Here is a 27705-nt window from a genome sequence, read left to right on the forward strand (position 1 = left end):
GTTAAAGATAAATCACAGTTGTAAAACAAATGAGCCAAGTCTTCCTCGTGTACAGTACAAAAAGAGTACAAATATTGTTGTCAATGTCCATGAATACTCAGAGCCATTATGACGCCCATCCACTAGCGCGCACGACGGTGGCCAATCACATGCGAATGTTTCGTGAATATCAGTATATTGTCTACATTTCCACTAATCAGCGACATGACCAGACGAGACAAGGCGGGGTTTGACGGACGTCATTGGCGGACTCACGCGTCAGTCATTGGGTGATTTGACATTGAAAGTAACGGAGTGCCAAAGCTCCCGAGATTCTGTGAGCAGAGTGAAAACATGGATGTTTCGGGCGTGCTTTTCTTAAACATGATATGCAATCCATGTATTGATCATCTCGACACGTGAACACATGGTAGGTCATCGACAACCGTTATATTTCTGTTGTTTACTTCGCAAGGCAAGACTGAAACGTTTATAGTAGTATAGATGTCAACTGTAGCTATTTGGTTGTGCATTCAATGGCCTGTTTATCATAAGAAATAACTCTTTTTTTGTATCTTTTAAGATTTACATTTTATACTATATTATATTTCGTCAGTGTCCAGATTTTTTTCCTGCTCATTTAAAAATTAAAACAATAGTAATTAGTTGCTATTGTAATCATCACATAATAATATATTTCTGCTTTACTATATAATTATTGCATTTTATAATTTATATATAATTTTATATGTTAACTTTACTTGACCAAATCTTAGCCTCTTTTAGTTGCTGCAGTAAATAATTTATTGTTTATAATAAAATATAAAGTCGATGTAAATAGGCAAATGCTTGATTATTATTTCTAGAATGTTATATGTTTGGCATTTGTATAAATTTAAAATGTTGGCAACCATTCTTTCACAGTTTGAGCCTGATGCATCTTGACATTGTCGTTCTTGAATATGGCTGTGGTGTGTCTTACTACATGGTTGTTTTAGAAATTAAAAGCTACACACTCTATCATTAGGGTTAGAAGAACTGTTGTCAAACATAATGTGCTAGAAACATAATAATCACTGTAATAATGATCCAATCATAGACTCTTAAGCTTTTTAAATCCAAACAGCGACTTTTTTGACCAGGCAGCGTAAAATATAATATCATTTTTATAATTGATAAATTCATAAACAAACTTCTGCTGGAAAATAGTGGCATATAGGGCAGCAGATGCAATAATGATCCAATGATCCAAATAGACTCTTAAGCATTTGTCCTGGAATTATGCTGGAATATGGAACAAAAAGGAAATTTTGGAACAACCATGTAGGGTTAGAAGAACTGTTGCCAAACATATAAAATTCTAGAAACATAATAATCACTGCAATAATTATCAAATCATCGACTCTTAAAGGGATAGTTCACCCAAAAATGAAAATTAGCCCATGATTTACTCACCCTCAAGCCATCCTAGGTGTATATGACTTTCTTCTCTCAGACGAATACAATCGGAGTTATATTAAAAATGCCCTGGCTATTCCAAGCCTTATAATGGCAGTGAATGGCTTTTTTCTGTTTTCTATCCTTCATAAAAGTGCTCCACATGGGTCCGGGGGGTTAATAAAGGCCTTCTGAAGCGAAGCGATGCATTTGTGTAACAAAAATATCCATATTTAAAACTTTACAAACTGTAATCTCTAACTTCTGCTAACTGCCGTACGCGCATTCACGAGAGACTGGCGTTCCAGCATATGACGTGGGACGCAGACGTAGCGTAAGTTTCGGTGACGAACGCGGAAGTGCAGAGGACAGAGCAAAACATGACTTGGTTCTTGCAAGAACTAGCATATTCTCACTAGGGATGGGCGTATCGATATGAAAGATTGATACTGATGTGAGCATCGAAATGTATCGATACTCAAATAAAAATATCGATACTATGGTGTTTTTTTTTACTAGTAATTTTATTTAAAAAGATTATTTAATGCATACAATACAAATAACCTATGTTACCGAGTAGTTGTGTAGTATAGGACTATTTTCCTGCTCATCTGAACCATGATCTGAACACACGCAAATGCTGCAAGACAGAACCAGTCAATCACAGAGAGAGCAGAGCGTTCGCTCACTGCTGACACTGTATACAAACAGAGCTGCGTTTCCCAAAACTATCATAAGTAACCATTGATGCTTTTGGAAACACAGCCCAGAACAATGTTCATCAGAAGACATATGTTTGAGTTATTTCACAATAAACAAATAGAAATTGTAGCCTACATAGTGCAATTACACTCTTTAAAGGAACACGCCAACTTTTTGGGACTTTAGCTTATTCATCGTATTCACCAGAGTTAGATAAGTCCATACATACCATTCTCATCTCCGTGCGTGCCATAACTCTGTCTGACACACCCACTGCTAGCCTAGCTTAGCACAAAGACTGGAGGTAAATGGCTCCAGCTAGCCTACTGCTAAATAAGTGACAAAATAACGCCAACTTTTTCTATTTACATGTTGTGATGTGTATAGTTACATTGTGTACTAAGATCGATGGAAAATGAAAAGTTGTGATTTTCTAGACTGATATGGCTAGGAACTATACTCTCATTCCTGTGTAATGATCAAGGAACTTTGAGCCGTACCATGAGTGCAGCGGCGCAATGATATTATGCAGCACCTGATAATAGTCCCCAGCACTCTCTCTGTGCAAGCTGATTGTCACGTTGTGTAGCGGACCCTGTCCGAATGATGGCCAGACTTTACTGATGTTTCATGGAGTTTATTGAAACCGTTTGATCTCCAAAAAATCACAGTAAGAGCTGAACAAATAAAGAAAATAAGTGCGCATTAACACCTCGTACACAAACTCTATCTCTTCATAGCATTATCATTAACATACAGCGAAATACACAAAAATACTCATTACAGATGACAGTAAACAACTGCTTAACAACTGCAAACTTTAAATCTGCCTTAACCACTCCGATGAACCGCTAGCTCTCACTATCTTTCCGTAGACTACAACATCTGTCAAAAGTCCCTACTTATTAAGACAGATAATGCAGACCTTAAACCTATTTAAACACACAGAAATGTCAAAAATGTACAGAAAAAACTAATTATAAGATAAATCACAATGAAGTCTGTTACATGTTGGTTATGTTGACGGAAGTTAGCCTATTTTCAGGTGTTGCATAATATCATTGCGCCGCTGGACTCATGGTACGGCAGTAAAATTCCTTGATCATTACGCAGGAATGATAGTATAGTTCCTAGTCATATCGATCTAGAAAATCACAACTTTTAATATTCCGTCGGTCTTAATACACAATGTAACTATGCACATCACAACATGTAAATTGAAAAATGTTGGAGTTATTTTGTCACTTGTTGAGCAGTAGACTAGCTGAAGCCATTTACCTCCAGTCTTTGTGCTAAGCTAGGCTAGTGGTGGGTGCGTCAGACAGAGTTATGGCACGCACGGAGATGAGAAGGGTATGTATGGACTTATCTAACTCTGGGGGATACTGGGAATAAGATAAATTCCCAAAAAGTTGGCGTGTTCCTTTAAATGTAATGTTAAAAGTTGATATTGATCATGTTCTGTTCTGTAACTAATGTTAATATAAATCATGTCAGAATAAAAAGGTTGCATTTTATGGGTGCAATGTCCTGTCACTGGCAGTCCCTTATGAAAATGAACCATGGTTTATTTTTTACTACAGTGACCATAGTTCAACTAGTATTTGTACATTTCCATGGTTACCACTACAAGTAAACATATTTTAACCATGTGTAAACAAAAATATGATCTAATAAGTTGCAATTAAGGCATATTGAATGTTAAAATACCTTTCAAATATAATGTTAAGTGGATATCTTTACCCATTTTACTCTTTGTAATTTTAATAATTTAATAAATGTAATAATTAAAAAGTTCAGTTTAGAAGTATCGTATCGGTATCGATATCAGTGATACTGGCCTTGAAAGTATCGGTATCGTATAGAAAACAAAATAAGTGGTATCGCTAATTCTCACCAGAGCGTCCTACGTCATATGCTGGAGCACCGTTCTCTCGTGAACGCGGGTACGACAGTTAGCGGAACTTAGAGATTATTACAGTTTGTAAAGTTTTAAATTCAAAACAGAAACAGCCATTCACTGCCATTATAAAGCTTGGAAGAGCCAGGACATTTTTAACATAACTCTGATTGTATTCGTCTGAAAGAATAATGTCATATACACCTAGGATGACTTGAGGAGAGTAAATCATGGGCTAATTTTCATTTTTGGGTGAACTATTCCTTTAAGTATTTGCCTATTTAAATCCAAACAGCGACTTTTTTTTGGACCAGGCAGTGTATAATAATATAATATTATATTATATTATAATATAATATAATATAATTTTTATACATTCATAAACACACTTCTGCTGGAAAATAGTGGCATATAGGGCAGCAGCACATTCTTTTGTTGAACCCACTCTGAAGTTTTTTGACATGTCTTTATCTCCTCAATTTTTTTATTCCTAGCTTTCTGATCGGCACCATTAGATCATCTCGGCGGTCACTGTCAACCTCATCATCATGGAGGGCCAATATGTCACCATTCATGGCCTCAACATCACCCACAGCCCTATTGGAGCACCGGCCATGTCTATCAACAAACTTTTCCCGGCTCTGCTGGAGTGTTTTGGCATCGTTCTGTGCGGATATGTGGCGGGTCGCAGTGACATTATCAACGTGGGACAGGTCAAAGGACTGGGCAGCTTTGTGTCGTGTTTCGCACTTCCTGCCCTGCTTTTCAAGAACATGGTGCAGCTGCAGTTTGAGCATGTCGTCTGGTCGTTTCTATGGAGCGTTTTGATCGCAAAAGTGTGTGTGTTCCTGCTGGTGTGTGTGCTGACGTTGTTGGTGGCGAATCCTGAGAGCAAATTCAGTAAAGCAGGGCTGTTTGCTATCTTTGCCACTCAGAGTAATGACTTTGCACTGGGATATCCTATAGGTGAGGATCCCCTCACACACACATACATCTAAAATACACATGCAGACAGTTCTGTACAAAAACATGATATCATTTGATTAATCATAAGATCATATTCCCCACACAGTGGATGCGCTGTACAGGAGTTCGCACCCAGAGTACGTGCAGTATATATATCTGGTGGCTCCTGTGTCTCTGATGCTGCTGAACCCTGTGGGCTTTGCTTTGTGTGAGATCCAGAGACTAAGACAAACCAATGACCGCAGCTACAGCAAACTGCATGTGATCTGTACAGTCATACTGCAGGTGCGTGCGTGTATTTATCTTTATCCAGAAGTTTCTGTGGATGTCAGTCTTTTTTCACGTTATTCCCACCTTTTCTATCTTTTCAGGTTTTGAAGAACCCAATAGTCTTCATGGTTATTGTCGGAATTGTCTCTCATTTCCTGTTTGGTGGACATGTCCCTGTTTTACTAGCAGAGTTTGTTGATGGACTGGCAGGCTCTTTCGGAGCCACGGCACTCTTTTATCTGGGCCTGAGCATGGTGGGACAGATGGGTAAACTCACACGTACCACTGGGGTTTCCCTAATCCTGCTTATCACTGCCAAACTGTGAGTGAAAGGGAGTTGTATGCGGCTGTTATGGCATTGTGGTTAAACATCTGAGCTGCTTAACCAAAGGTTGTAGTTTTGAACTCCACACTCTTATTCAATTTTTTATTTTAACCTTTATTTAACCAGGAAAAGTCCCATTGAGTTACAGTAACTCTTCTCCCAGGGAGTCCTGGCCAAGACTGGCAGCCAAAAGTTTCAAAAAAATATATCCATAAAAGACATGACAAAGATTACATACTACACCACAAACCTCTATACATACATTATACATACTAGAAAACAAACAAGACATACTTAACGTAAGAAAATACAGACATACAATTGTAAAAGGCACTTAGTTAAAAGCAATTACACTGTTCAGTCAGAGTTGACTTTAAAAGGTTTTTAAAAGTATTAATCGATGGAAGTGATTCAAGATTTAAGGTGTTTTGGAGTTCATTCCAGACATTTGGTGCATATGATGAGGGCTTTTTTTTTACCAAGTTCAGTTCTTGTTGATAATTAATAGTAATTAATACTATTTTCTTTGACGACCTTGTCCTGTAAACACTATTTTAGTAAGCAAGCAAATTTGAAATGCAGTGGGGTAATTTACCCATTAGTTGAGCTATCATGATTATGCCAGTTAAAGCAAACGTTAACATCAGACCAATGTGTCATACCTATCATCAGCAGTGTTATTAACTAAAAAAAAAAAAAAAAAATTAATTTAATTGAAATAAAGCTAAAATAAAATATAATTATTAGATGAAAATCTTAAACTAAAATGAAAAATGAAAAAAAAAACAATAGCTTATTCAAATCTGAAAACTATAATATAATATAAATAATACTAAAATAACACTGATCATCAGGCTGCACTTTTTATTTTATTTAATTTAAATCATATTTTCAAAATGCATCTATTTAAAATCCTTAGAGTCAGCATAAATCTGTTAATTCCGAAAACATGAAAAAAATTCAATCAGTTAAAAATCATAACAGTTCAAATATGGATAGTTGTGGAAATATCATTGTGAGATCATGTGTAAAATAGATTGTATTTATTGATGATAAATATATAAACCTGGTTATTGTTTATTTAAAACACACTTAGTTTAATAGTACTATTACATACCATAAATCTCATTCTTGTTTCATTTATAAATAACTGACAATTATACAGTTTATTATTTTGAACAAAAAAAGACGTTCCAAACCGGTAAGACATCTTCGACATCTTTCATCTTCGAAACACAAATGAAGATCTTTTTAATAAACTCTTGAGAGATTTCTGTCCCTCCATTGACAGCTATGCAACTACCACTCTGACAGGATTTTATTCAGGGTTTTATTCTCATATAAACCTTCATCAACGTGCTCAAATCAGATATGGTAAACGGAAGCTCATGCATGTTCGCTTACTGTACGAGAACCAATGACGTTCAATTTCGTGTTAAGCAGCACGTTTGAGCCAGAGGCGTTGTTTTTGAAAATTTCTCTCTTTAGGAACTTTTTGAAGCGTAATTTTTTTATCTTTGGGTGAAGTTCCTCTTTAATGTAAATTTTAAATATAGTTAAAATACATAAATGTGTGAGTGCTGATTCAGGATTTTTTGGTAGATCTATGACCGTATGTTTGTGTTTTCCAGGCTAGTTATGCCGTTGATGTGTAAGGACATGGTGGAGCTTTTGGATGCTGGTAATTCCAGCTCTGTGAATCACTCTAGCCTGTCTGATTATGCTTTTCTTTATGGAGTCTTCCCCACCGCTCCCAGCGTGGCCATCTATGCTGCCCAGTACAACATGGAGCTGGAGGTGGTAAGCTATGAATGAATTTCTGTGAATATCAGTCATTGCTATGAAACATTTAGTCAACACGGATCAGTGCAAGTGTTTTGTGTGTGGTAGGTGACCTCTGGTATGGTCATTAGCACCTTCCTGTCAGCGCCCATCATGTATGTGTCGGCATGGTTACTGACCATTCCATGGTTGGAGGCCACGTCCCTGGTGGCGGAGCTACAGGATGTGAGCTTTAACATCAGCATTGTCAGCCTAATAGCCCTGGTGAGTGTGTGTGGGTTGATTTGTTTAAGAACACTTGCCATTTGCTTACAGCGGATTAGAAGTGAGAAAATAAAGACTTATTCAATTAGATCTCTTCTCTTTTCTATTCTAGTCTGTTCTTTTCTGTTCTGTTCTATTCTATTCTATTTGGGTTCTCTCCTGTCCCCTGTCTTGTGTGGTTCACTTTTGACTTTATTCTATTTTATTTCATTCGATTCTGTTCCGTTATTATATTGTCATTTCTATCTATTTAATTTTGTTCTGTTCTGTTAAATTCTATTCAGGTTTGGTGTGTGTTCACTTCTTTTGTCTATTCTATTCTTTTAAATTCTATTAAGGTTCTCTCCTGTCCCCTGTCTTGTGTGGTTCACTTTTGATTATATTCTATTCTATTTTAATCTATTCTATTCTGTTATTATATTGTCTATTGTCTTCCATTTTCTGTAATTATATTGTCATTTCTATCTATTCAATTTTGTTCTGTTCTGTTCAATTCTATTCAGGTCTGGTGTGCATCACTTCTTTTGTCTATTCTATTCTATTCTATTCTATTCTATTCTATTCTATTCTATTCTATTCTATTCTATTCTATTCTATTCTATTCTATTAGGGTTCTCTCCTGTCCCCTGTCTTGTGTGGTTCACTTTTGATTCATTCTGTTCTATTCTATTTTAATCTATTCTATTCTTTTATTATATTGTCTTTTCTATCTATTCAATTTTGTTCTGTTCTGTTCAATTCTATTCAGGCCTGGTGTGTGTTCACTTCTTTTGTCTATTCTATTCTATTCTATTCTATTCTATTCTATTCTATTCTATTCTATTCTATTCTATTCTATTCTAGTCCCGTCTTGTGGGGTTCACTTTTGATTCTGTAATTATATTGTCATTTCTATCTATTCAATTTTGTTCTGTTTTGTTCAATTCTATTCAGGTCTGGTGTGTGTTCACTTCTTTTGTCTATTGTATTCTATTCAATTCTATTAAGGTTCTCTGCTGTCCCCTGTCTTGTGTGGTTCACTTTTGATTTTGATCTAAATCTATTCTGTTATTATATTTTCTATTCTGTCTATTGCTCTGTTCTGTTCAATTCTATCTAGTTCTGGTGTGTGTTCACTTTTGTGTTCTATTCCATTCTATTCTGTCCTCTTGACTCATCTGGTTCTATTATTATTTTGTCTATTCTGTCTATTCAGTTTTGTTCTGTTCAATTCTATTCAGGTTCTCTTTTCTTCTATCTATTATGGTTAATTTCTGATTCTGTTCACTTCTGTCTATTCTGATCTATTCAGGTTCGTTTCTGTCTCTTCTGGTTCACTTTTGATTCTGATCACTGTTGTAATGTTCTGTTGTATTATTTTTTTATTCTATCCAGGTTCTATTCTCTTCTTTTGTCTCTTCTGGTTCACTTTTGATTTATTTTGTTCTGGTCACTTGTGTCTATTCTATTTAATTTTGTTCTGTTTTATTCAGGTTCTATTCTCTTCTCCTATTCTTTTCATCTGGTTAATTTCTGATTTTATTCTGCACTGTTCTGTATAACATGGATTTATATGCACGTTTAACTATAGAGAACATGCCTAAGAATTTTAAGAGGATTAGAAATCAAAGGTTCTACATCAAAGGTTAATAGAAATGTCTTATCCCAGAAACAATGGGTTACAGAATCGGGATTACCAAAATGTGTGTGTGTGTGTGTGTGTGTTGCAGGTTTGGACCCTTGCTGTCATGCTACTTAGTAAGAAGTTTAAGAGACTGCCACATATGTTTGCCACAAATCTGTTCTTAGCACAGGTACGTAATCACATATCTATAATTCTTTCACTTACTTGCTTTTTTCCTCCCTGTTTCTTCACCTTTCTCTTTATTTATTTAATTAATGGTACTTTTTCAAAACCCCTACCCCCTAAGAATTAAACTTCAGTGCATTAAACTTGTTCCACTCTATGCTACAGACATGAATGATGCCTCATATCATGTGAGGAGAGAGCTATTACTAAAAGTAAATCAAATGTTTACTGTCAAAAATGTCAATAGACATAGTCATATCTCTTGTGGTGGGATCTTTTGACTTAGCAATATCCTAACAACTACCCTAAATACCCTAACAATTGCAAGTGACACAATAAAACGCGCTCAGAACACATTAGCAGCCGCAAAGCAATGCCCTGGCAACCAGAAAGTCGTTTTAACATGTATTTCTTAAAAAAATTTAAACATATATGTAAAATATATTTCCTCTTTTGCAGCTCCTAGTGTGTGTGTCGATGATCTTGTGGAAGTTTGTGCTGAAGCAGGGGAAAGTGCCTGGCCAAGTTCTCACCTTTACATTACTTTATGGGTCTCTTTACAGTACCTACATGTGGACAGGTAACAAATCATCAAACACTTACTTACAGTAAACAATACTTGATGGATAAGGATTATTTTCATTGTGTAATTTTTAGATTGTGATACATCTCCTTTGTGTTGTGCACTTGTAGCGGTGTTTAGCAGTTATGTAGATATTGTGTTATAGGTCTTTTGGCATTCGCTCTTACTTTAATGGGCAGAAATGAAAACTTGAAAGTGAAACCCGTCGTTTTCATCATCTTTGGATGGGGGTGAGTTTATATACCTGTGCATGAGTGAGTGTGTGTGCATACATGCTAGCGTGTGTGTATTATTCCGAAATAAATCAATGTTTTTATTTTCTAAATTAAATTAACAGCAGATTATACTGGATTCCATATTTATTGGAGAAAACACCTTTTGTTTTATTTTTGTTATCTTAGAATTCCTTTTCTGACTGTGGGTGGGCTGCTCATGATTGGACAAAGAATGAATGACAACACAGACTCCGCCTTCTTTTACGGCAAGGGACAGGTAGGTTGGTATTTTTGATTGCGTTTTATACAACACATCACAACTCGTGTCACAATTTTTCTCTGTTCCCCACCACCCCGTCAACTGTCCCTTTCTCTTCAGATTGTGTGTACTGTGATAGTTCTAGGCTGCAGCATCGTTCTGAGTGGTCTGTCTTTGTTGAGTTTGAGCCGAGGGGCCCAGGAGGAGCAGAACTATCAGGCCCTAGATCAAAACTCCATGACAGGCACAGCAGACGATGTGAGACATCCTCAGCCAGAGAGCCAGAACTCATCTGAGCTAGATCAAACCAACACCAACACGGGTAGATTGTATATTATATATATGTACATATATTCAGTGTTGAAGATCAACTACAATAAGCAAAGCAACTAACTTAAAGGGATAGTTCACCAAAAAAATGGTAATTCTGTCATCACTCGCTCATGTCGTTCCAAACCCATTAGACTTTCTCTCATCTTCGTAAAACAAATGAAGAACTTTTGAATGAAATCTGAGAGATTTCGGTCCCTCCATTGAAAGTCGAATCACACAAAACTCTTACACTACATTAATAAAGAGAACATAAAATAAATCCATATGAATCAAGCGGTTTAATCCAAGTCTTCTGCTAATCCGGAGTTGAACTGGCCCTTGTCTATAAAACAATCATCGCCGAAATGCAGGGAACAAACAAAAACACTTGCGCAACTCCGTTGCTGCTCCGGGAAAAACAAACTCCATCCACTGTCCCCTTAAAGGATTAGTTCACTTTCAAATAAACTTTTGCTGATAGTTTACTCACCCCCATGTCATCCAAGATGTCCATATCTTTCTTTCTGCAGTCGAAAGGAAATTAAGGTTTTGGATGAAAACAGTCCAAGGTTTTTCTCCATATAATGGACTTCAATGGGCCCCAAACGGTTCAAGGTCCAGATGACAGTTTCAGTACAGCTTCAAAGGGCTTTAAACGATACCAGACGATGAATAAGGGTCTTATCTAGCGAAATGATCAGTTTCTGCGAGAAACCGAGCAGTATTTATGCTATTATTTTACCTCTTTTCAGACGAACGTGATCATCTCTGAGCTCAGCCATTACTTCCGCTAAGTGAGGTCAAAATACGAGCCTGGTCAGGGTTGAACAGGGTTATCTTGCCCTGACAACCAAAAACACACTTTTTTTGGTGACATTGTTGATTTTGTGCAGCGCAGCCAACGACTTCCCTAAAGCCGAGCGCGTTGATGGGCGTGCTTTTGCTCTCTTGCTCTGGTCAACGTGTGCACACGTGCCCATACAAGGAAATTCTGCCCTTGTTGACATCACATAGGCCCATACTCAAAAAAAACGTTCAGAAATACTTATTATGACTATTATTATTATATTATATGAACAACTTATTTTTTGAAACATTGGCCATGTTTAGCATGGGAATCCAAGTCTTTAACAGTGTAAAAAACTCCCCTTTAAGAATACATTTCTAAAAATTCAACTGTTTTGTCAGTATAATAAATGGGGTTCAAAACAACACTGTTGTTGTATGGTCAAAAAGCACAGAAACATTTTCCAAAATGCCTTTCTTTATGTTCCCATATAGAATGAAACACATACGAGTTTGGAACAACATAAGGAGGAGTACATTTATGACAATTTTAATATTTGAGTGAACTATCCCTTTAACAACATCCCTTATTTGGTACGGTGACTTCAAAAACCAAGTGCTTTTTAAATGCATATATTGTAGTGTAACTTCTCATTTGTTGACAGCTGTTGGCTGCAGTGAACCCATGCCAGATATGATAGTCGGACATCTTAATGACTCGCCAGTGCCTTCAGCAGGTTGAAATATTTTTTATTTCATTCTTATGCTTATCAAGGCATTAAATACTGTTTGATCGGCAAGTTTCATCAGGGAGTATAAGAGAGCGTGTTTCTGTTCTAGGGATGTTCCTGAGCGAGGCGTCGAGCTCCAGGCATGTGCAGGAGGAGAGACAGATAGCGCGACATGTGCTCCTCTGCTTGCTTCTCATTGTCAGCATGCTGGCTGTATGTCCACTCCACATACTGTATGAGAAAGACATACACTCATAAACACATGCATATACGCATACATAATGAAGCATTGTAAATTATACTTAGAGCACTATTCTCAACATCCTCCAACATCAAAAGATCTCTTTTACATTTGGGACTGTTTTTTTCAGAACCTGTCCAGCTGCCTGTGGTGGTTGTTCAATGCAGATCCAGGGCGGCTTTACCTCGAGCTGCAGTTCTTTTGTGCTGTAGCCAATTATGGACAGGTGACCACAGTAACTCAACTCTCACTGCAAACTTAGATACATGTGAAGTAGAGTTGAGTTGCTATACAAATTTAAAATATGCTTTTTCTCCATCAGGGTTTTGTTTCCTTTGGAATTTTTGGGTTGGACGAGCACCTGATTATTCTTCCATTCAAAAAGAGGTGAATCCGCCATGGTTGTGTTATTTATTATTTATTTATTATTTATTTTGGAAGTAGTTTCAGCAGCTTCTTTGTGTGTTTGTAGGCTGGCTACTCTGTGTGGTTTTGGTCAGGATGAAAGCCTCGATTCTGATGCTGTTCCTGAGGAAATACGACTGACCTGTACACAGTTTGTGAGATACCACAAAGATCAGTGCGTTCAGGATATTGTTCGCAATAGAGGGTGAGTATGTGTTATGTTCACATATTTTATATTTGGTTAGAACTGAAATAATTGATCATTTTGCAACATAGTATTTTTAACTGTAGATGTTCACATAGATGGACATGTGTTTTCTATTGTGCCTTTGCGCTTATCTTTTTCTTTTTACATATACCCCATTTTCTAGTTGTTAATCACAAACACATTATAATATTTTTTGGCCATTTTTATTCATAGTAAATTAGGGACTGAAAATGATAGGGTAAAGCGGGCAATCCAGCTAACATTTATTATAACATTTTATAACATAATTTTATATCATGATAACATTTGTATATTTATAACCCTGTTTCCACCGAAATTACCTGGAACAATTTGTCCCAGGAACATTTTTCCCTAGAACTTTTTTCCCCCAGACCTGTTGCTGTCTCCATTTCCATCACGGTCTAAACTACCGTGAAGATTATTCCGATGACGTAGTTTAGGAACTTTCAAAAAGTACTACCTCACGAGCAGGGCCGTTTTGAGGGGGAAACCTTTAGACCCTGGTTCCTGCGGTCGAAACACACCGAGTACCACCCCAAAATCCCTAGTTCCTGGGGAAAGTTCCTGCAGTGGATATGCGGCTTAAATTCACCAAAGCAATAACAACGCTCAAACCATTTGTTAAGTCAACATTTCTCTGAATGACTTGTCGGGATGCTTCAACAAACTAAATTGTACCACAGACATATTTTGTTGACCCTGGAACAACATTCTTGTCTGAAAATTTAAATCCCTACCTTAACCTAACCCTACCCATAACTTATCCCAAAAATCATAGGGGGATGATAGGTGAATAACACTGATGTAGAAGCACCTAACCCTGGTTGTAAGCCTAAACTTGACATAAACTGTAAAGTTGTCCCTCAAATCTGATTTGCTGATTGAAATGTTGTTCTAGGATCAACAAAGATGTTGATACAGGAACATGTTGCACTTGATGGAATCACGTTCACTGAATCAACATATAATGGGCTTATTTATAGTTGTCTCTACTTTGAACTGCATGGGATGTGTGTGTATTTTAAAGGGGTCCTATTATGCTTTTTTACATTTTCAACTTTCTTTAGGGTGTAATGTTTCTGTTTTAACATGAAAAAGATCTGCAAAGTTACAAAGCACAAAGTCGACTCCAAAGGGTTCACATTCACACCAATGTCGATAACAATAACGATAAAGTAATAGTTTTAAATGTAAAAGAATAGCAGAGTCCACACCACAACTATAACTGGCATAGAGAAACGATATCGTTGGAATCACTATCGGAATGATTTTTTTCCAGTTGATGAATGACAAAAACATGGACAGCCAATCAGAAACTATTCTGCTTTAAAAAGCTCAAGCATTTAAAGCAGCAGACGACAAAACTGCAGTACATGCAGAATGCTATCATCCGCTGGTGTGGATGCTAATATAGTTATCTTTATAGTTATTGTTCTTGGTGTGAACAGGCCTATGTTCTCTAAATCCGTAAGCACTGTTTCTGAACTCTTTGAAATGCCTCAATTGTAGTCTTAAAGGTATGGTAGGCAATTTGTTTCATAAACACTTTTTGTTATACTGATTGAAACTCTCTTCACATCCTGATGGCAATCAATAATAGAAGTGGTCTAAAACGTGTACAGATATCTTCTGTGTAAGTCTCAGGACCAAATGCAATGATACAATGTTACACCCTCTAAAAAAATATTTACAGTGTACCTGTCCAACACATGTATTTCCATACCTCTGCGCACCCTGCTCGCGCAGACATCACACGTCATCAGAGCGTTCTGTGAGGCTATGCAGAGTTGTAGACAGACAGTCACTGAGCGCCAAAAACATAATTCCTCCTGAACCATTAAGGGCTAATGCTGCATTCACGCCATGTCGTAACGGTAATTAGTTCTACCCGGAGCTGTTCACAGATTCGGATTTATGTGTTTCTATGGCAACACTATCAACACATGGCTTTGGAGAGCGCTCTAAAGGGAGGGTGGGATGTTATGCTTTCAAAGCTAGCTTGCTATTGCTAGCCACTCAGAAATTGCCTATCCTACCTTTGAGTTTTCTTCCATGAATGTACACATCACAATATTCCTAATTTAAATAATTCCCGCCCAAGGCATACGCAGAAAACGGGCAAGGCCTTATTGAGTTGCAGCAGTAGTGTGTTGAAACTTGCGATTATGGTAAAGGGAATGACCTTTCCGAAACACGCTTGAAGTGGTTGACCAATCACAACACACTGGTCCAGCCGACCAATCAGAGCACATTGCGCTTTTTAGAAGGAGGGGCTTCATAGAGACAAGAACTAAACGGAGGCTGCCTCAAAATTGCATACTTCCCTACTATATGTAGGTGAAAAACAGTATGTGACAAAAGAAGTATATCCGATTTCACAGTACTTTTATAAGAGAACTTCCGGCAAGATTCTGAAGCATGCATACAATAGACACTTTACTATCCCATGAGGCCATGGGAGAGGATTTGTGTATGGCAGTGAAGCGCCATAAATGACGCTGGTAGGTCACATGATAATGACAGGATGGTGAATGTAGAATGTCCAGATTACATTCATACTACACACACTCATACTATATAATGCATACTTTTTTTAGCAGCCGCCGTGAAGTAATTACATACTCGAGAGTATGTGAATTCAGAAACAGCCAGGGTGTTACTGACAGACTGGGAAGAGAGTTTGCAACAATGTAAACTATGTAAAACATTATGTTATTTTGAATTTTCAAGTGTGAAAACCTATTCTAGTAGACCCCAAAAAACAAAACCAAGACTTTGAAAAAGGGCATAATAGGTCCCCTTCAAATTCGGGAAAAAATACCACACGTCACCTTTAAATCTTTCTTCTGGCCTATTCCTGTACTTTTTTCCTCTCTTAACTGTTTTTTTCTTTTCTTTCCACTTTCTTCTTAGTGGATCTTCTGAATCTCTCACTGGGCCTGTGGGTGAATCCTTCCTTTGATTGATAGCTGTACTCACTGGTGTATGGGCAGTGGGATCATTGGCTCCTGTATGTGGGTGTGGCCAAAGACAGAAAGGTGTGGCCTTGCTTTCAGGACATGGCTTCAGATAAACGTTGTCTTACTACATGTGACACATCTGTATTGCTTCCAGCTCCCTGTGATATTGTATCAAAGGAATGATGTGCTCAGTGAATCCTCACTTTGTGGTGTGACGCAAGCCGAAGCAAGAGCTAAATAGACTGATTTATGTATCAGTATGTGTTGTGCTTCTTGAATTACTATGCATGGCATGCAAAAAGCACAGAACTCTTTATCTCATATATGCACATTCAACAGCCTTTTAACTACACACACTTGCTCTGTTCCAAAGCCTAAAGAGCATTTTAAGTCATCATAGATGAGCAACGTGGTTATGCTGCCTCCTAATACACCTCATTTTTGCCCAATTTAAGGCAGCATTACATATGTTCTTTGTGGAAAGGCAATCCCAGAATGCACTATTACAAGCTCAGTGAAAAAAATAAGTCCAAGAGGGTGAGACAAAATTAAAAATTCATTATTTTATCCTGTATTTTATCCTGAGTGCTATGTACTGTATTTATGAGTGTTATTTTATCAGATTATATGCAGAAGTTAAACACTAGAAGTTTTAGTCTATTGCAAGTTGAGTCTCCTATGCAGAACCCTAGTTCTAATGAGTCATTTAGGAGTTTCAAGATGTCAAGTTCAAGGATGCTTTTGGAACAGAGCAAATTACACATTTGTAGGACTCTGAATCTGCACTAATTATTATAGTTACATGAATTATGATGAAATGGTAACTGAAACACTGAAATATGCTGTCAACCCAAGTGCTGCAAAAACACTTCTGACTGGGATTTTAATTGTGTGCTTTGCGCTACTTGATCCTTGTCTTGATGACAAGACTATATGGCCTTGTAGCAAAGCCATGTTTACAAACCTAAAAATGATCCTCCACCGTTATGTTTTGAGAGCTAGCTAAGGAGAAAGTCAGGACAATCTCTGGAATTTACAATGGGGTCACTTCATTTTCAATCTACAGAGCGATTTAAGTACCTTCTTGTTTCCTGAAGTGTGCAATCTCCCTAATTGTATGTTTTATGTATGTTAATGTTTTGCTGGTGAGAATCTATACAAGTGATGGCATTTATGTTTCTGTGACAAAGTATGTCATAACTTTATATCTAGATATGTGAAATGACATTAGAAGGCGGGGGGGGGGGACATCATTATTTTGGTGTTGAAGTCATAAATTGTTTAATTTCTATAATATTGTTCATATATTAAAGTCAAAAACAATATCATAAACTGTACCTATTAAATGGCAACTGTACAGTTTATAATATAGTAATGTAATATAGTAATATACAGTTTGTACAGTATAAAAATCATTATATAATAAAACATGAAAAGCCAATGTGTGTGTGGACCAAATGTCCCCAAAAAGAAAGTAATACCAGTCATTTTTTAACTTGTGCGGACATTTTTGTTCCCCATGAGGAAAACCGCTTCCAAATCATATTAAATTGTGTTTTTTGAACATGTAAAAAGGCAGGTTTTCTGTGATGGGTTGGTTTAGGGTTATTGTTGGGGGATGCAATTAGTTTGTACTGTATAAAAATCATTGTCTATGGAATGTCCCCATAAAACATGGAAACCCAACATGGTTGTGTGTTTTATTGGTTTATGAGAAATATAGATTTATGAGAAAAAAAAGCACAAACATGTTTGAACAACAATTATATAACTAAAGTGCCAGTGGTGTATATAGAAATAGCCTGTAGCATTTAAAATAATAGTAAATCAAAAATGTATTAAAAATGCATTTTAACAACTTTGTTTGTAGTGCCTGTACTAGTAAGTTACTAACGCAATATTCGTTTATTGACAATGCCAGAAAATATGAGGTACAGTTTCTGTTTGCACTAAACAAACAAACAAACAAACAAACAAAAACATGTACTTCTATGTCTTGGTTAAACTTAGATAGAAAGTGCTTAACAGGGTAAAATTTGTGCAATATCGTAAATTAATGTCCTTAATTTTGTTGTAATGATGAGATATACAACGAAATGTTGCCATTTATTGTGTGTGTGTGTACGTCATACCCTCATACCCTAACGTCAATCTATCGTAACTGGTTTCGACCAATCACGATGTGAGGATTCAGGACTCTTCCGGTATGCACGTTCTTTGCGTTTCATCAGCCGAAGTGTGGAGCAGCGTGTGTTCATTTGAGTACAGCGAAATTCCCCATCTGCTTACAGACATAGTGGGATATCAAGGTGATATAAGCGTAGGCTTTATCATATTCATAAATACATCGCTAAGACGTGGTATTTGTGTTTAAATTGTCTGTTTTCATTGCATATTGTCCCCTTCGTATGACCGGCATGCTAACCTGCTACGTTGCACACAGTACTGAATTGGGGATAGGGGTATTGATGCTCTGGCTGCACATGTGGCTCTATGTTGGCTTCCTAGCAAACGATGAAGCACCCCTACCTCTACTAACCCGGCTGTCACTTGGCTACGATGCAGGATTTATAAGCAGTGCTATGATATATGCCTTCTCTGGTCCAGGGAGCAGCATATATTTAGCCTCTCTTACAGTGAATAAGGCCGGTCAGTTTACACTCAATGAGGGGGCTATTTTGGGACCTTGGTGCCATTAGTTTCACTGTCGTGAAATGGCAGCTAGTTTCTGCAGTTAGCCAGGCGAAGTCACACGTTGGGTGGCTTCTACCGCATCTTAATTATGCAAATTATACTCCATTCGTAATATTGCAAGAGAGTACTGATAACATTTTACCATGGCTCCTAAAAAGGTGTGGTAGCTGCGTGACTGGTTGTGTTCGTCTGTTAATTATGTAATGCGTTAAAGTAAAATGTATGTTTGTTTTTCTCCACAGATGCCTCCAAAAAAGGGTGGAGATGGACCAAAACAACCCCCCCTGATTGGACGTTTCGGGACTTCCTTGAAAATTGGAATTGTTGGGTTACCAAATGTAGGGTAAGTGTCTCTTCCAGCTGGCATTTTAGCTTTATGCATGTGTCTATGTCTTTAGTTTGACATCGCTGGAGGAATAGTGTCAGACTGGGAAAGTGTGAATGCCTGGGACAGTTGTTATTTATTTTAATTTGAGCTTAATGCAAACCTGTCCGGCTATATATTGTGTGAAGTTATTAGAAGGAGAGTGACTCACGATCTTGGTCCATTATGAGAATGACATCATCCTGCCACAGGATGGGACGTGTTCTTTGAATGGCAACAAATTCGTGCTGTGTCCGAATAAGCCTACTTCCATACTATATAGGATGCGAAAAACAGTACGCCAGAAGAACAGTATGTCTGAACGCATAGTATAAAAAAAAAACTAGTAGAAAATTACCTGGATGACCTACTACTTCCGGTGTGCATTTGATGGACATTTTACTGTCCCATGAAGCCACTGGAGAGGAGTTGTGAATGGCAGTGACGACATGGCACATGTTCTTCTTCGTCCTGATTTCGTTCATACTACCCATATTCATAATAGAATGTGCTTTTTAAACAGTGAAGTAATGTAGTACATACTAGTGATTTTGCAGTTATTTCTTCATTTGTTATGCATAACAAAGTGTCAGTGATCCATATTCTCGTCCTTATCTCAGTTAATTTGGCTTGGTTTCAGAAAGTCAACATTCTTCAATGTTCTGACAAAGAGTCAGGCAGCGGCTGAGAATTTTCCGTTTTGCACCATCGACCCAAACGAGAGCCGTGTGCCCATTCCAGATGAGCGCTATGACTTCCTCTGCCAGTACCATAAACCAGTCAGGTGCTCACTGCATGTCTACATAATACATTTATCAACACCTTCTGCTCCTAGTCCTAGTCTTAATTTCACTCTTACCTTTCCCTCCAGTAAGGTTCCTGCATTTCTGAATGTGGTGGATATTGCTGGCTTAGTAAAAGGGGCTCATGCAGGCCAGGGTTTGGGAAATGCCTTCCTCTCCCACATCAGTGCCTGTGATTCCATCTTTCACATGACGCGTGAGTAGATTGGCATTTCAAACCGCTGAGTTTCTAAAGATTTTTATGAAATTCTTTATTTGTAAATTGCCCAGTAGTTAGACAGAATTAGTAGACCGAGTTCAACGATATGTATATATAAAAAAAAAAAAAATGTTGATATACAGAGATAAAAAAGGGAAAAATTATAGGGGATTTAGGGAAAATTTACAGCGTGATGATTATCTGACATAGAAATAGATATTTGTTTCCTGGATAAATCTGGAAATGTTGTGGAAGTTGTGTGGAAATCCATTGGCCAAAATGTCTTAAAAGATATGTATATGTAACTTTTTGTTTGTAGGAGCATTTGAGGATGAAGATATTATCCATGTTGAGGGGTGTGTTGACCCAGTCAGGGATATTGAGATCATTCATGAGGAGCTGAGGCTGAAGGATGAAGAGATGATTGGGCCAATCATAGATAAGCTGGAGAAAACCGCTGTCAGGGGTGGAGACAAAAAACTCAAACCTGAATTTGTGAGTGAACTATATATCCCAGTATTCAGAAATAAAACCTTCTTCCTACTTTACTTAGAAAGCCTGCAGAGACATGCACTGACAGTTGTTTTTGTTTTCTCTGCTTTCAGGACATCATGTGTAAAATAAAGTCCTGGGTGGTTGATGAAAAGAAACATGTCCGTTTTTACCATGAATGGAACGACAAAGAGGTTAAAATCTTTTTTTCTTATTATTTCTAATCTAAAATAGAGATGCAGGAATGGGTCCCAAAACCCGGAAACGAGTTAGCATATTTGCACTTCCATTGCCCCGAATTCAATGTGTTGGATTTTTGGTTAAATGTCTGAAATAAGCTCTTAGAATATACGTGAAAATATCTTGAGCTTGTGTTAAATCAAAGACATAAAATACATCAGTAATAATCCACTTTATAAAAAGTTTTTGTGTATTGAAAAAAAGCGGTTCTTGTTTTATAATCTTTAATTACAGTGAGGAAAATAAGTATTTGAACACCCTGTTATTTTGCAAGTTCTCCCACTTAGAAATCATGGAGGGGTCTGAAATTGTCATCGTAGGTGCATGTCTACTGTGAGAGACATAATCAAAAAAAAGTATGATTTTTTTTAAACTATTTATTTGTATGATACAGCTGCAAATAAGTATTTGAACACCTGAGAAAATCAATGTTAATATTTGGTACAGTAGCCTTTGTTTGCAATTACAGAGGTCAAAAGTTTCCTGTAGTTTTTCACCAGGTTTGCACACACTGCAGGAGGGATTTTGGCCCACTCCTCCACACAGATCTTCTCTAGATCAGTCAGGTTTCTGGCCTGTCGCTGAGAAACACGGAGTTTGAGCTCCCTCCAAAGATTCTCTATTGGGTTTAGGTCTGGAGACTGGCTAGGCCACGCCAGAACCTTGATATGCTTCTTACAGAGCCTTACAGAGTGTGCTTCGGGTCATTGTCATGTTAGAAGACCCAGCCTCGACCCATCTTCAATGCTCTAACTGAGGGAAGGAGGTTGTTCCCCAAAATCTCGCAATACATGGCCCCGGTCACCCTCTCCTTAATACAGTGCAGTCGCCCTGTCCCATGTGCAGAAAAACACCCCCAAAGCATGATGCTACCACCCCCATGCTTCACAGTAGGGATGGTGTTCTTGGGATGGTACTCATCATTCTTCTTCCTCCAAACACGTTTAGTGGTATTATGACCAAAAAGTTCTATTTTGGTCTCATCTGACCACATGACTTTCTTCCATGACTCCTCTGGATCATCCAAATGGTCATTGGCAAACTTAAGACGGGCCTGGACATGTGCTGGTTTAAGCAGGGGAACCTTCCGTGCCATGCATGATTTCAAACCATGACGTCTTAGTGTATTACCAACAGTAACTTTGGAAACAGTGGTCCCAGCTCTTTTCAGGTCATTGACCAGCTCCTCCCGTGTAGTTCTGGGCTGATTTCTCACCTTTCCTAGGATCATTGAGACCCCACGAGGTGAGATCTTGCATGGAGCCCCAGTCCGAGGGAGATGGACAGTCATGTTTAGCTTCTTCCATTTTCTAATGATTGCTCCAACAGTGGACCTTTTTTTCACCAAGCTGCTTGGCAATTTCCCCGTAGCCCTTTCCAGCCTTGTGGATGTGTACAGTTTTGTCTCTAGTGTCTTTGGACAGCTCTTTGGTCTTGGCCATGTTAGTAGTTGGATTCTTACTGATTGTATGGGGTGGACAGGTGTCTTTATGCAACTAACAACCTCAAACAGGTGCATCTAATTTAGGATAATAAATGGAGTGGAGGTGGACAATTTAAAGGTCTTTGAGGGTCAGAATTCTAGCTGATAGACAGGTGTTCAAATACTTATTTGCAGCTGTATCATACAAATAAATAGTTAAAAAAATCATACATTGTGATTTCTGGATTTTTTTTTTTTAGATTATGTCTCTCACAGTGGACATGCACCTACGATGACAATTTCAGACCCCTCCATGATTTCTAAGTGGGAGAACTTGCAAAATAGCAGGGTGTTCAAATACTTATTTTCCTCACTGTATAAACATTCCCTAAATAAACATCCCCCCCTCCCTCTACTGGACAATTCCTGCCCTAAATTTTTCTTGTTTAAGAAGCCGTTTCACTCAAGTAATGCATCCCAGTATGGAGGTAAAGACTATCGCAACTTCCGTTTAATGCCAGGTGGCTAAATGGGACTACATCACAAACAGGAAAAGTAATCTACTCACTGGTCCACTTATGTTTATACTTCTAATCTATTTCAACTTAAGCTTTCCAACTTGTAGATTTTAAAGATTTAAAGAGTTGTCGGAAGCTTAGTGTTGATGATGACGTTAAAGTCATGTGGTGTAGTTTATAGCCTAGCTTTTTACTTATGGCGATTGTATTAAGGCCCTAAAATTCATAAAAGATGTGATAATTTGTAAACGTTTATCTTGATGAACTAAACGTGCAAGAATCATAAACTTTTGTTGGTAACAGCTTATTTCTGCAAAGGAAAAATTCTATTGGCTTTTTATCAGGCTGATACTAGCTTCCTGGTTCGCCTACAAAAATATGTCATACCTGCAGCACTCTATACTCGGCCTGAAATTGCTCAGAAGTATTGGTTATTCACTAACTGTTTTTTGTTGTTGTTTTTCAGATTGACGTCTTGAATAAGTATCTGTTCCTGACATCCAAGCCAATGATCTACTTGGTAAACCTCTCAGAGAAAGATTACATTAGGAAAAAGAATAAATGGTGAGAGAACATCTTAGCTGCTTATCTTCTGTTAGTGAATCCTTTCTGTGCTGGTCTTACACATCCTTTGGACCATGCGAAAATGTCTCAATCTACTGGCCGGCGTACCAAGCATTCTTCAAACGTTAAAGGTGCAGTAAACGATTTCTGAAAAACACTGTCAGTATTTTAAATAAACCCAAACAAACACACTTTCATTGCTCCGCCCCAAAAATGCACAAACATGTAATGCATAAGTGGATGTCTCTATCATAGCTGAAGCAACGCAAAATAATGTTTTGCGAAAAATAAAGTGAAGATGACAAATGAACGACAAGGACAAAAAATTTACACACAGTACACGTATATATACACGCAAGAGTTTGTTTGTAGTCTCCAGCAGCACACCAGCCCCAGACAAACAATGACACTCAAAACTGTCCTGTTACTATAGCTAACATCGACTACAGCATATCTTGGTTCTGTGAAACATGGCAAAACCAGTGTTATGGAGCAGAAACAATGCAACCGTGTGTTTTTTAGCTGGAGGCAAAACAAAGGAAAAAATGAAGGTAGCCAATACAAACCAGCACAGATTCGGAGCTCAAAATGTCATCTTGTTGCTTTTTGGGTGCCAGAATCGACGGAGAACAGGCTCCAAATTGAAATTTTACCGCATACCTGCTGCTACTGCCAGACAAAAAAACGGTGACAACTGTGGTTAAAGGCAATAAAACGAGCGTACTGGAGTGAGTGAGTGTGCCAGGCGCTGTCTAGGCAGAACTTCGGATCGTACGACACAAAACTCATCTGTTAAATCTGTGTATTTTAAGTCTTGTATGTGTCCATTTAGGACATGGTTATAGGCATCTAACGATCAAAACTATGCACATTCATGTTTTCACCATGAAGTAGCCTAAAATGTGAAATTAAGATATTTAATGTGAATTTGACAAAAAAATTTGCTATTTTAAATAAACCTGTATATAAATATCATTACTAATTTCGGCAAATACGTTTAAAAAATGCCCTATATCCCCTTAAAACTGCACAACTGTAGAGTAAAAACATTAGGCTATTAAAAAAAGCGGTGTGTTTATAAAAAAACGGACCTGATTTTTTATAAAATCACATGGAGTACCGAGAACAGCTACTTGCATAAAGTTTAAGGTAAAAATAAGCATTTGCCTATGGCGCAGGCCGGCCCTGGGTGCCAGGCCACTCATCCGGAGGTAATCCTGTCAGATCGTCCATCCATTGAGTGGAGCGTGTATGGGTCGGTCAATCTGGTTCCGTCTGTTAAGGTTAACTTTTAAAATAACACGGTCCCGGACAGAGAGTGACCTTACATATTAAAATGTTAATAAAATTACTCCAGTCATTGTTTAAAAACAACAAAAACCTTTAAAAAAAACTTGCTGGCTAGCATTAGTGAAGCAATCAGGGGAATCGTTCTGCCTCCGTCTAAGCTCCGCCCACAAAAAAAACATCACAGTGTTTACTAACTGAAAAAGGGTTTATATTAACGGGAGTCCTAAAGCTCTTGCCTGAACATAACCCTTTTTCCCCCCAGTGATATTGCTCTGACCTTTTCTCTTTTGTAATGTCTCATAGCCATCTTTCTACAGTCTTTCTTCAAATCTCCCTCTTTTCTCACTCTCTCTCCTCCCCCATCATGAGTGTATAAGCCCCCTACTGCTGACTAAAAGTGTGTTGCTGCTTGGTCCAATCCATTTTCAACAGCATTTCTCAGAAATTTGTTTACTGCACCCTTAAGATTATCCTTGAATTCAGCTTTCAAATAATTTCTTTGTATCCCCCTTTTCTAGTTTTGACACTCTGTACTGCTACATGAGCTACTTTATTTTGCTCTTCCAACTGAGGCAAAAATGATTTACAATTGTCATATGTGTTAATTGATTGTTATGAATATCTTTAAATAGCTGATTGTTACATTAAATCATGATAGTGATGTGTCTGGCCTCTTAAAAGGAGAGTCCACAAATAAATATCATAATTTACTCTCATGTCATTCCAAACCTATATGACTTTCAGTGTAATATTTTTTGTCCACTGTGGACAAAAAATACAATGGAAGTCTAAGGGAACCAAAACGGTTGAGTTTCCAATATCTTTTAAACATCTTTTGTGCTCCACAAAAGAAAGTCATACAGGTTTGGAATGACATGAAAGTGATAAAATGACAGAATTTGAATTTTTAGATGGACTTTTCCTTTCATGGCATGGCTTCCTGCTTGATCTTGAATTGCGAAATGTATGTAGTCCAAATTCGTGGTTGTAAAAACATTTGTGCTGTAACAGTTCAGCTGGTCCCAGTTGGAGAACTGGCTTTTGTTCCCAGGTAACTTGAGTTTGGGACCCCTGATGTAAAACATTTGCTGCCTTTTTTTTTGTAGGTTGGTGAAGATCAAGGAGTGGGTTGACGCTCATGATCCAGGTGCGCTGGTCATCCCGTTCAGTGGGGGATTTGAGAGCAACTATCAGGACATGACTGATGAAGAGAAACAGAAGTATTGTGAGGAAAACAAAACGCAGAGGTCAGGATTTGCTCTTGTTGCTGAATTTAAGAAATGTCATAATTTTTCATATGCAAAAATGATTTTCAACCGTACCAAACTGATGCTCTAAATCAGAGATGGGCAACTTTGGTCATGGAGGGCCACTGTCCTGTAGAGACTCTCCTGTCTGTGGCTTTCTAGTAATCCTGAAGACCTTGATTATCTTGTTTAGGTGTATTTGATTAGGGTTGAAACTAAACTCTACAGGACAGTGGCCCTCCAGGACCGAAGTCGCCCATCCCTGCTCTAAATGATAAAGTCAATCATATTTTGGGTCATGCTTAATCTCAGTAGTGATTATCTTAATTTTTCCCTTGAAGTTTTTCACGTTGTGAATTTTGATTTCTTTGTGTCAGTATTCTGACTAAGATCATCAAGAACGGGTATGCAGCCTTGCAGCTGGAGTACTTCTTCACAGCCGGACCTGACGAAGTCCGTGCCTGGACCATCAGGGTGAGCAAAGGACATGCCCACAGACACATTTTAACATGGGCTATATTTCTGATGCACCTCTGAAATGATATGCACGTGTTTGAACACCTTACAGAAAGGCACCAAGGCCCCGCAAGCAGCTGGAAAGATCCACACAGACTTTGAGAAAGGCTTCATTATGGCTGAAGTCATGAAATTTATAGACTTTAAGGAGGAAGGCAGTGAAAACGCAGCTAAAGTAAGAGTTTGGAAAGATAATAGAAAATAGCGCGGGTTGTTAAATGTGGAAAACTGACAATGTTGTTGAATGCTTGCAGTCTGCAGGGAAATACAGACAACAAGGACGGAACTACGTTGTGGAAGATGGTGACATCATCTTCTTCAAATTCAACACACCTAATCAGCCCAAGAAGAAGTGAAGTCAACATGATGCCAGTTGGATGGAACACCTGCGGAGTCTCTTCATTTATGGCTTTGGAACATTCAAAACACAATCACACCTTAGTGGTTTATTTTTTATTTCATTATTTTGGCTGAGGGCTGAAATAAACGTAAAGGCTGGTCTGCTTACAAAAGCTGCATGTCACACAGCAGTTGATTCTAATAAAACACTTCTTCAGACCAAAGTGTTTCTGTTTAAGGTACTTTCCTAATCATCTCACAAATTTATATTGATTGTCTTTGTGCTGCATTGATTTCCCATGTTCAGTCAGATGGGTTTTATAGTATTAATGCTGCCTTCACATGCTATCGGAAATGTCCTACTTCCCACTTCTGAAGTCGTGATTTACGAGCTCATTGCATTCAAATTTTTTAAACTAGGTAACTAGTATTTACGATAATTCCGATAGCACGTGAAGGCAGCATGAGCTGCTGCGAACCAACAAAACACATTTATAGAGATTAACTTAAGCAAATATATTAGCAATACAGATTTGGGAGGAAACAATCTCCCAATCTATCCTTAAGTACTCATGAGAAGGGGTTGCCTTATACTTTGAATGACAATTGGGCTTTACTGTGACAATGCAGAAGCATAGGTTGAAATGGGCTTTAAAAGAAAAAGAAAAAAAATCTCCATTTGAAACAGGAAGGTATAAGGTCCTGCTGGTCTTTTGAGTCTGTGCATTTTGCAATTAAATGTGCAGTAAGCAATATCTGAGAAATGCTATTTAAAAAAATATCAACAACCAAACAAACACATTTTATGAATATTTGCTAGATGTACTGTCCTGTGTGGGTATAAAGTGGATCAGACCGATCACCGCAACACTTAGCGAATA

The 27705-nt window shown here is 37.8% G+C and overlaps 2 protein-coding genes across 3 annotated transcripts; both read left to right on the forward strand.

The window, feature by feature from the left end:
* The first annotated feature begins 257 nt into the window (after nt 1-257).
* On the forward strand, nt 258-17988 carry gpr155b (G protein-coupled receptor 155b). Its single transcript, XM_079840738.1, has 17 exons — nt 258-409; nt 4513-4984; nt 5091-5269; nt 5356-5576; nt 7211-7379; nt 7470-7625; nt 9335-9418; nt 9874-9994; nt 10143-10227; nt 10399-10489; nt 10592-10793; nt 12235-12306; nt 12410-12513; nt 12672-12767; nt 12864-12928; nt 13014-13151; nt 16089-17988. The coding sequence occupies exons 2-17, from the start codon at nt 4567-4569 to the stop codon at nt 16135-16137; spliced, it is 2250 nt and encodes a 749-aa protein (XP_079696864.1). The 5' UTR covers nt 258-409; nt 4513-4566; the 3' UTR covers nt 16138-17988.
* Nucleotides 17989-18327: 339 nt separating this feature from the next.
* On the forward strand, nt 18328-27477 carry ola1 (Obg-like ATPase 1). Of its 2 annotated transcripts, XM_079840740.1 has the most exons (11): nt 18328-18444; nt 19072-19172; nt 19834-19977; nt 20065-20192; nt 20515-20690; nt 20801-20881; nt 23335-23432; nt 25829-25969; nt 26347-26443; nt 26538-26660; nt 26740-27477. In XM_079840740.1, exons 2-11 carry the CDS (start codon nt 19072-19074, stop codon nt 26839-26841), a joined length of 1191 nt encoding a protein of 396 aa, XP_079696866.1. In that variant the 5' UTR covers nt 18328-18444; the 3' UTR covers nt 26842-27477. The 2 variants fall into 2 exon arrangements, with proteins under 2 accessions (XP_079696866.1, XP_079696865.1); XM_079840739.1 differs by having other exon boundaries at nt 18344-18444; nt 19834-20192.
* The last annotated feature ends 228 nt before the right edge of the window (nt 27478-27705 follow it).

This window comes from Gobio gobio (assembly GCF_949357685.1).
Source record: "Gobio gobio genome assembly, chromosome: 17".
Lineage (NCBI taxonomy): Eukaryota > Metazoa > Chordata > Actinopteri > Cypriniformes > Gobionidae > Gobio > Gobio gobio.

Coding starts and splice junctions, on each gene's coding strand:
- ola1 (XM_079840739.1), top strand. CDS start 19,072: ATGCCTCCAAAAAAGGGTGGAGATGGACCAAAACAACCCCCCCTGATT. Junction 25,970..26,346: donor GAGGAAAACAAAACGCAGAG/GTCAGGATTTGC, acceptor TCTTTGTGTCAG/TATTCTGACTAAGATCATCA. Junction 26,444..26,537: donor TCCGTGCCTGGACCATCAGG/GTGAGCAAAGGA, acceptor AACACCTTACAG/AAAGGCACCAAGGCCCCGCA.
- gpr155b (XM_079840738.1), top strand. CDS start 4,567: ATGGAGGGCCAATATGTCACCATTCATGGCCTCAACATCACCCACAGC. Junction 5,270..5,355: donor TCTGTACAGTCATACTGCAG/GTGCGTGCGTGT, acceptor CTATCTTTTCAG/GTTTTGAAGAACCCAATAGT. Junction 12,514..12,671: donor TCATTGTCAGCATGCTGGCT/GTATGTCCACTC, acceptor TGTTTTTTTCAG/AACCTGTCCAGCTGCCTGTG.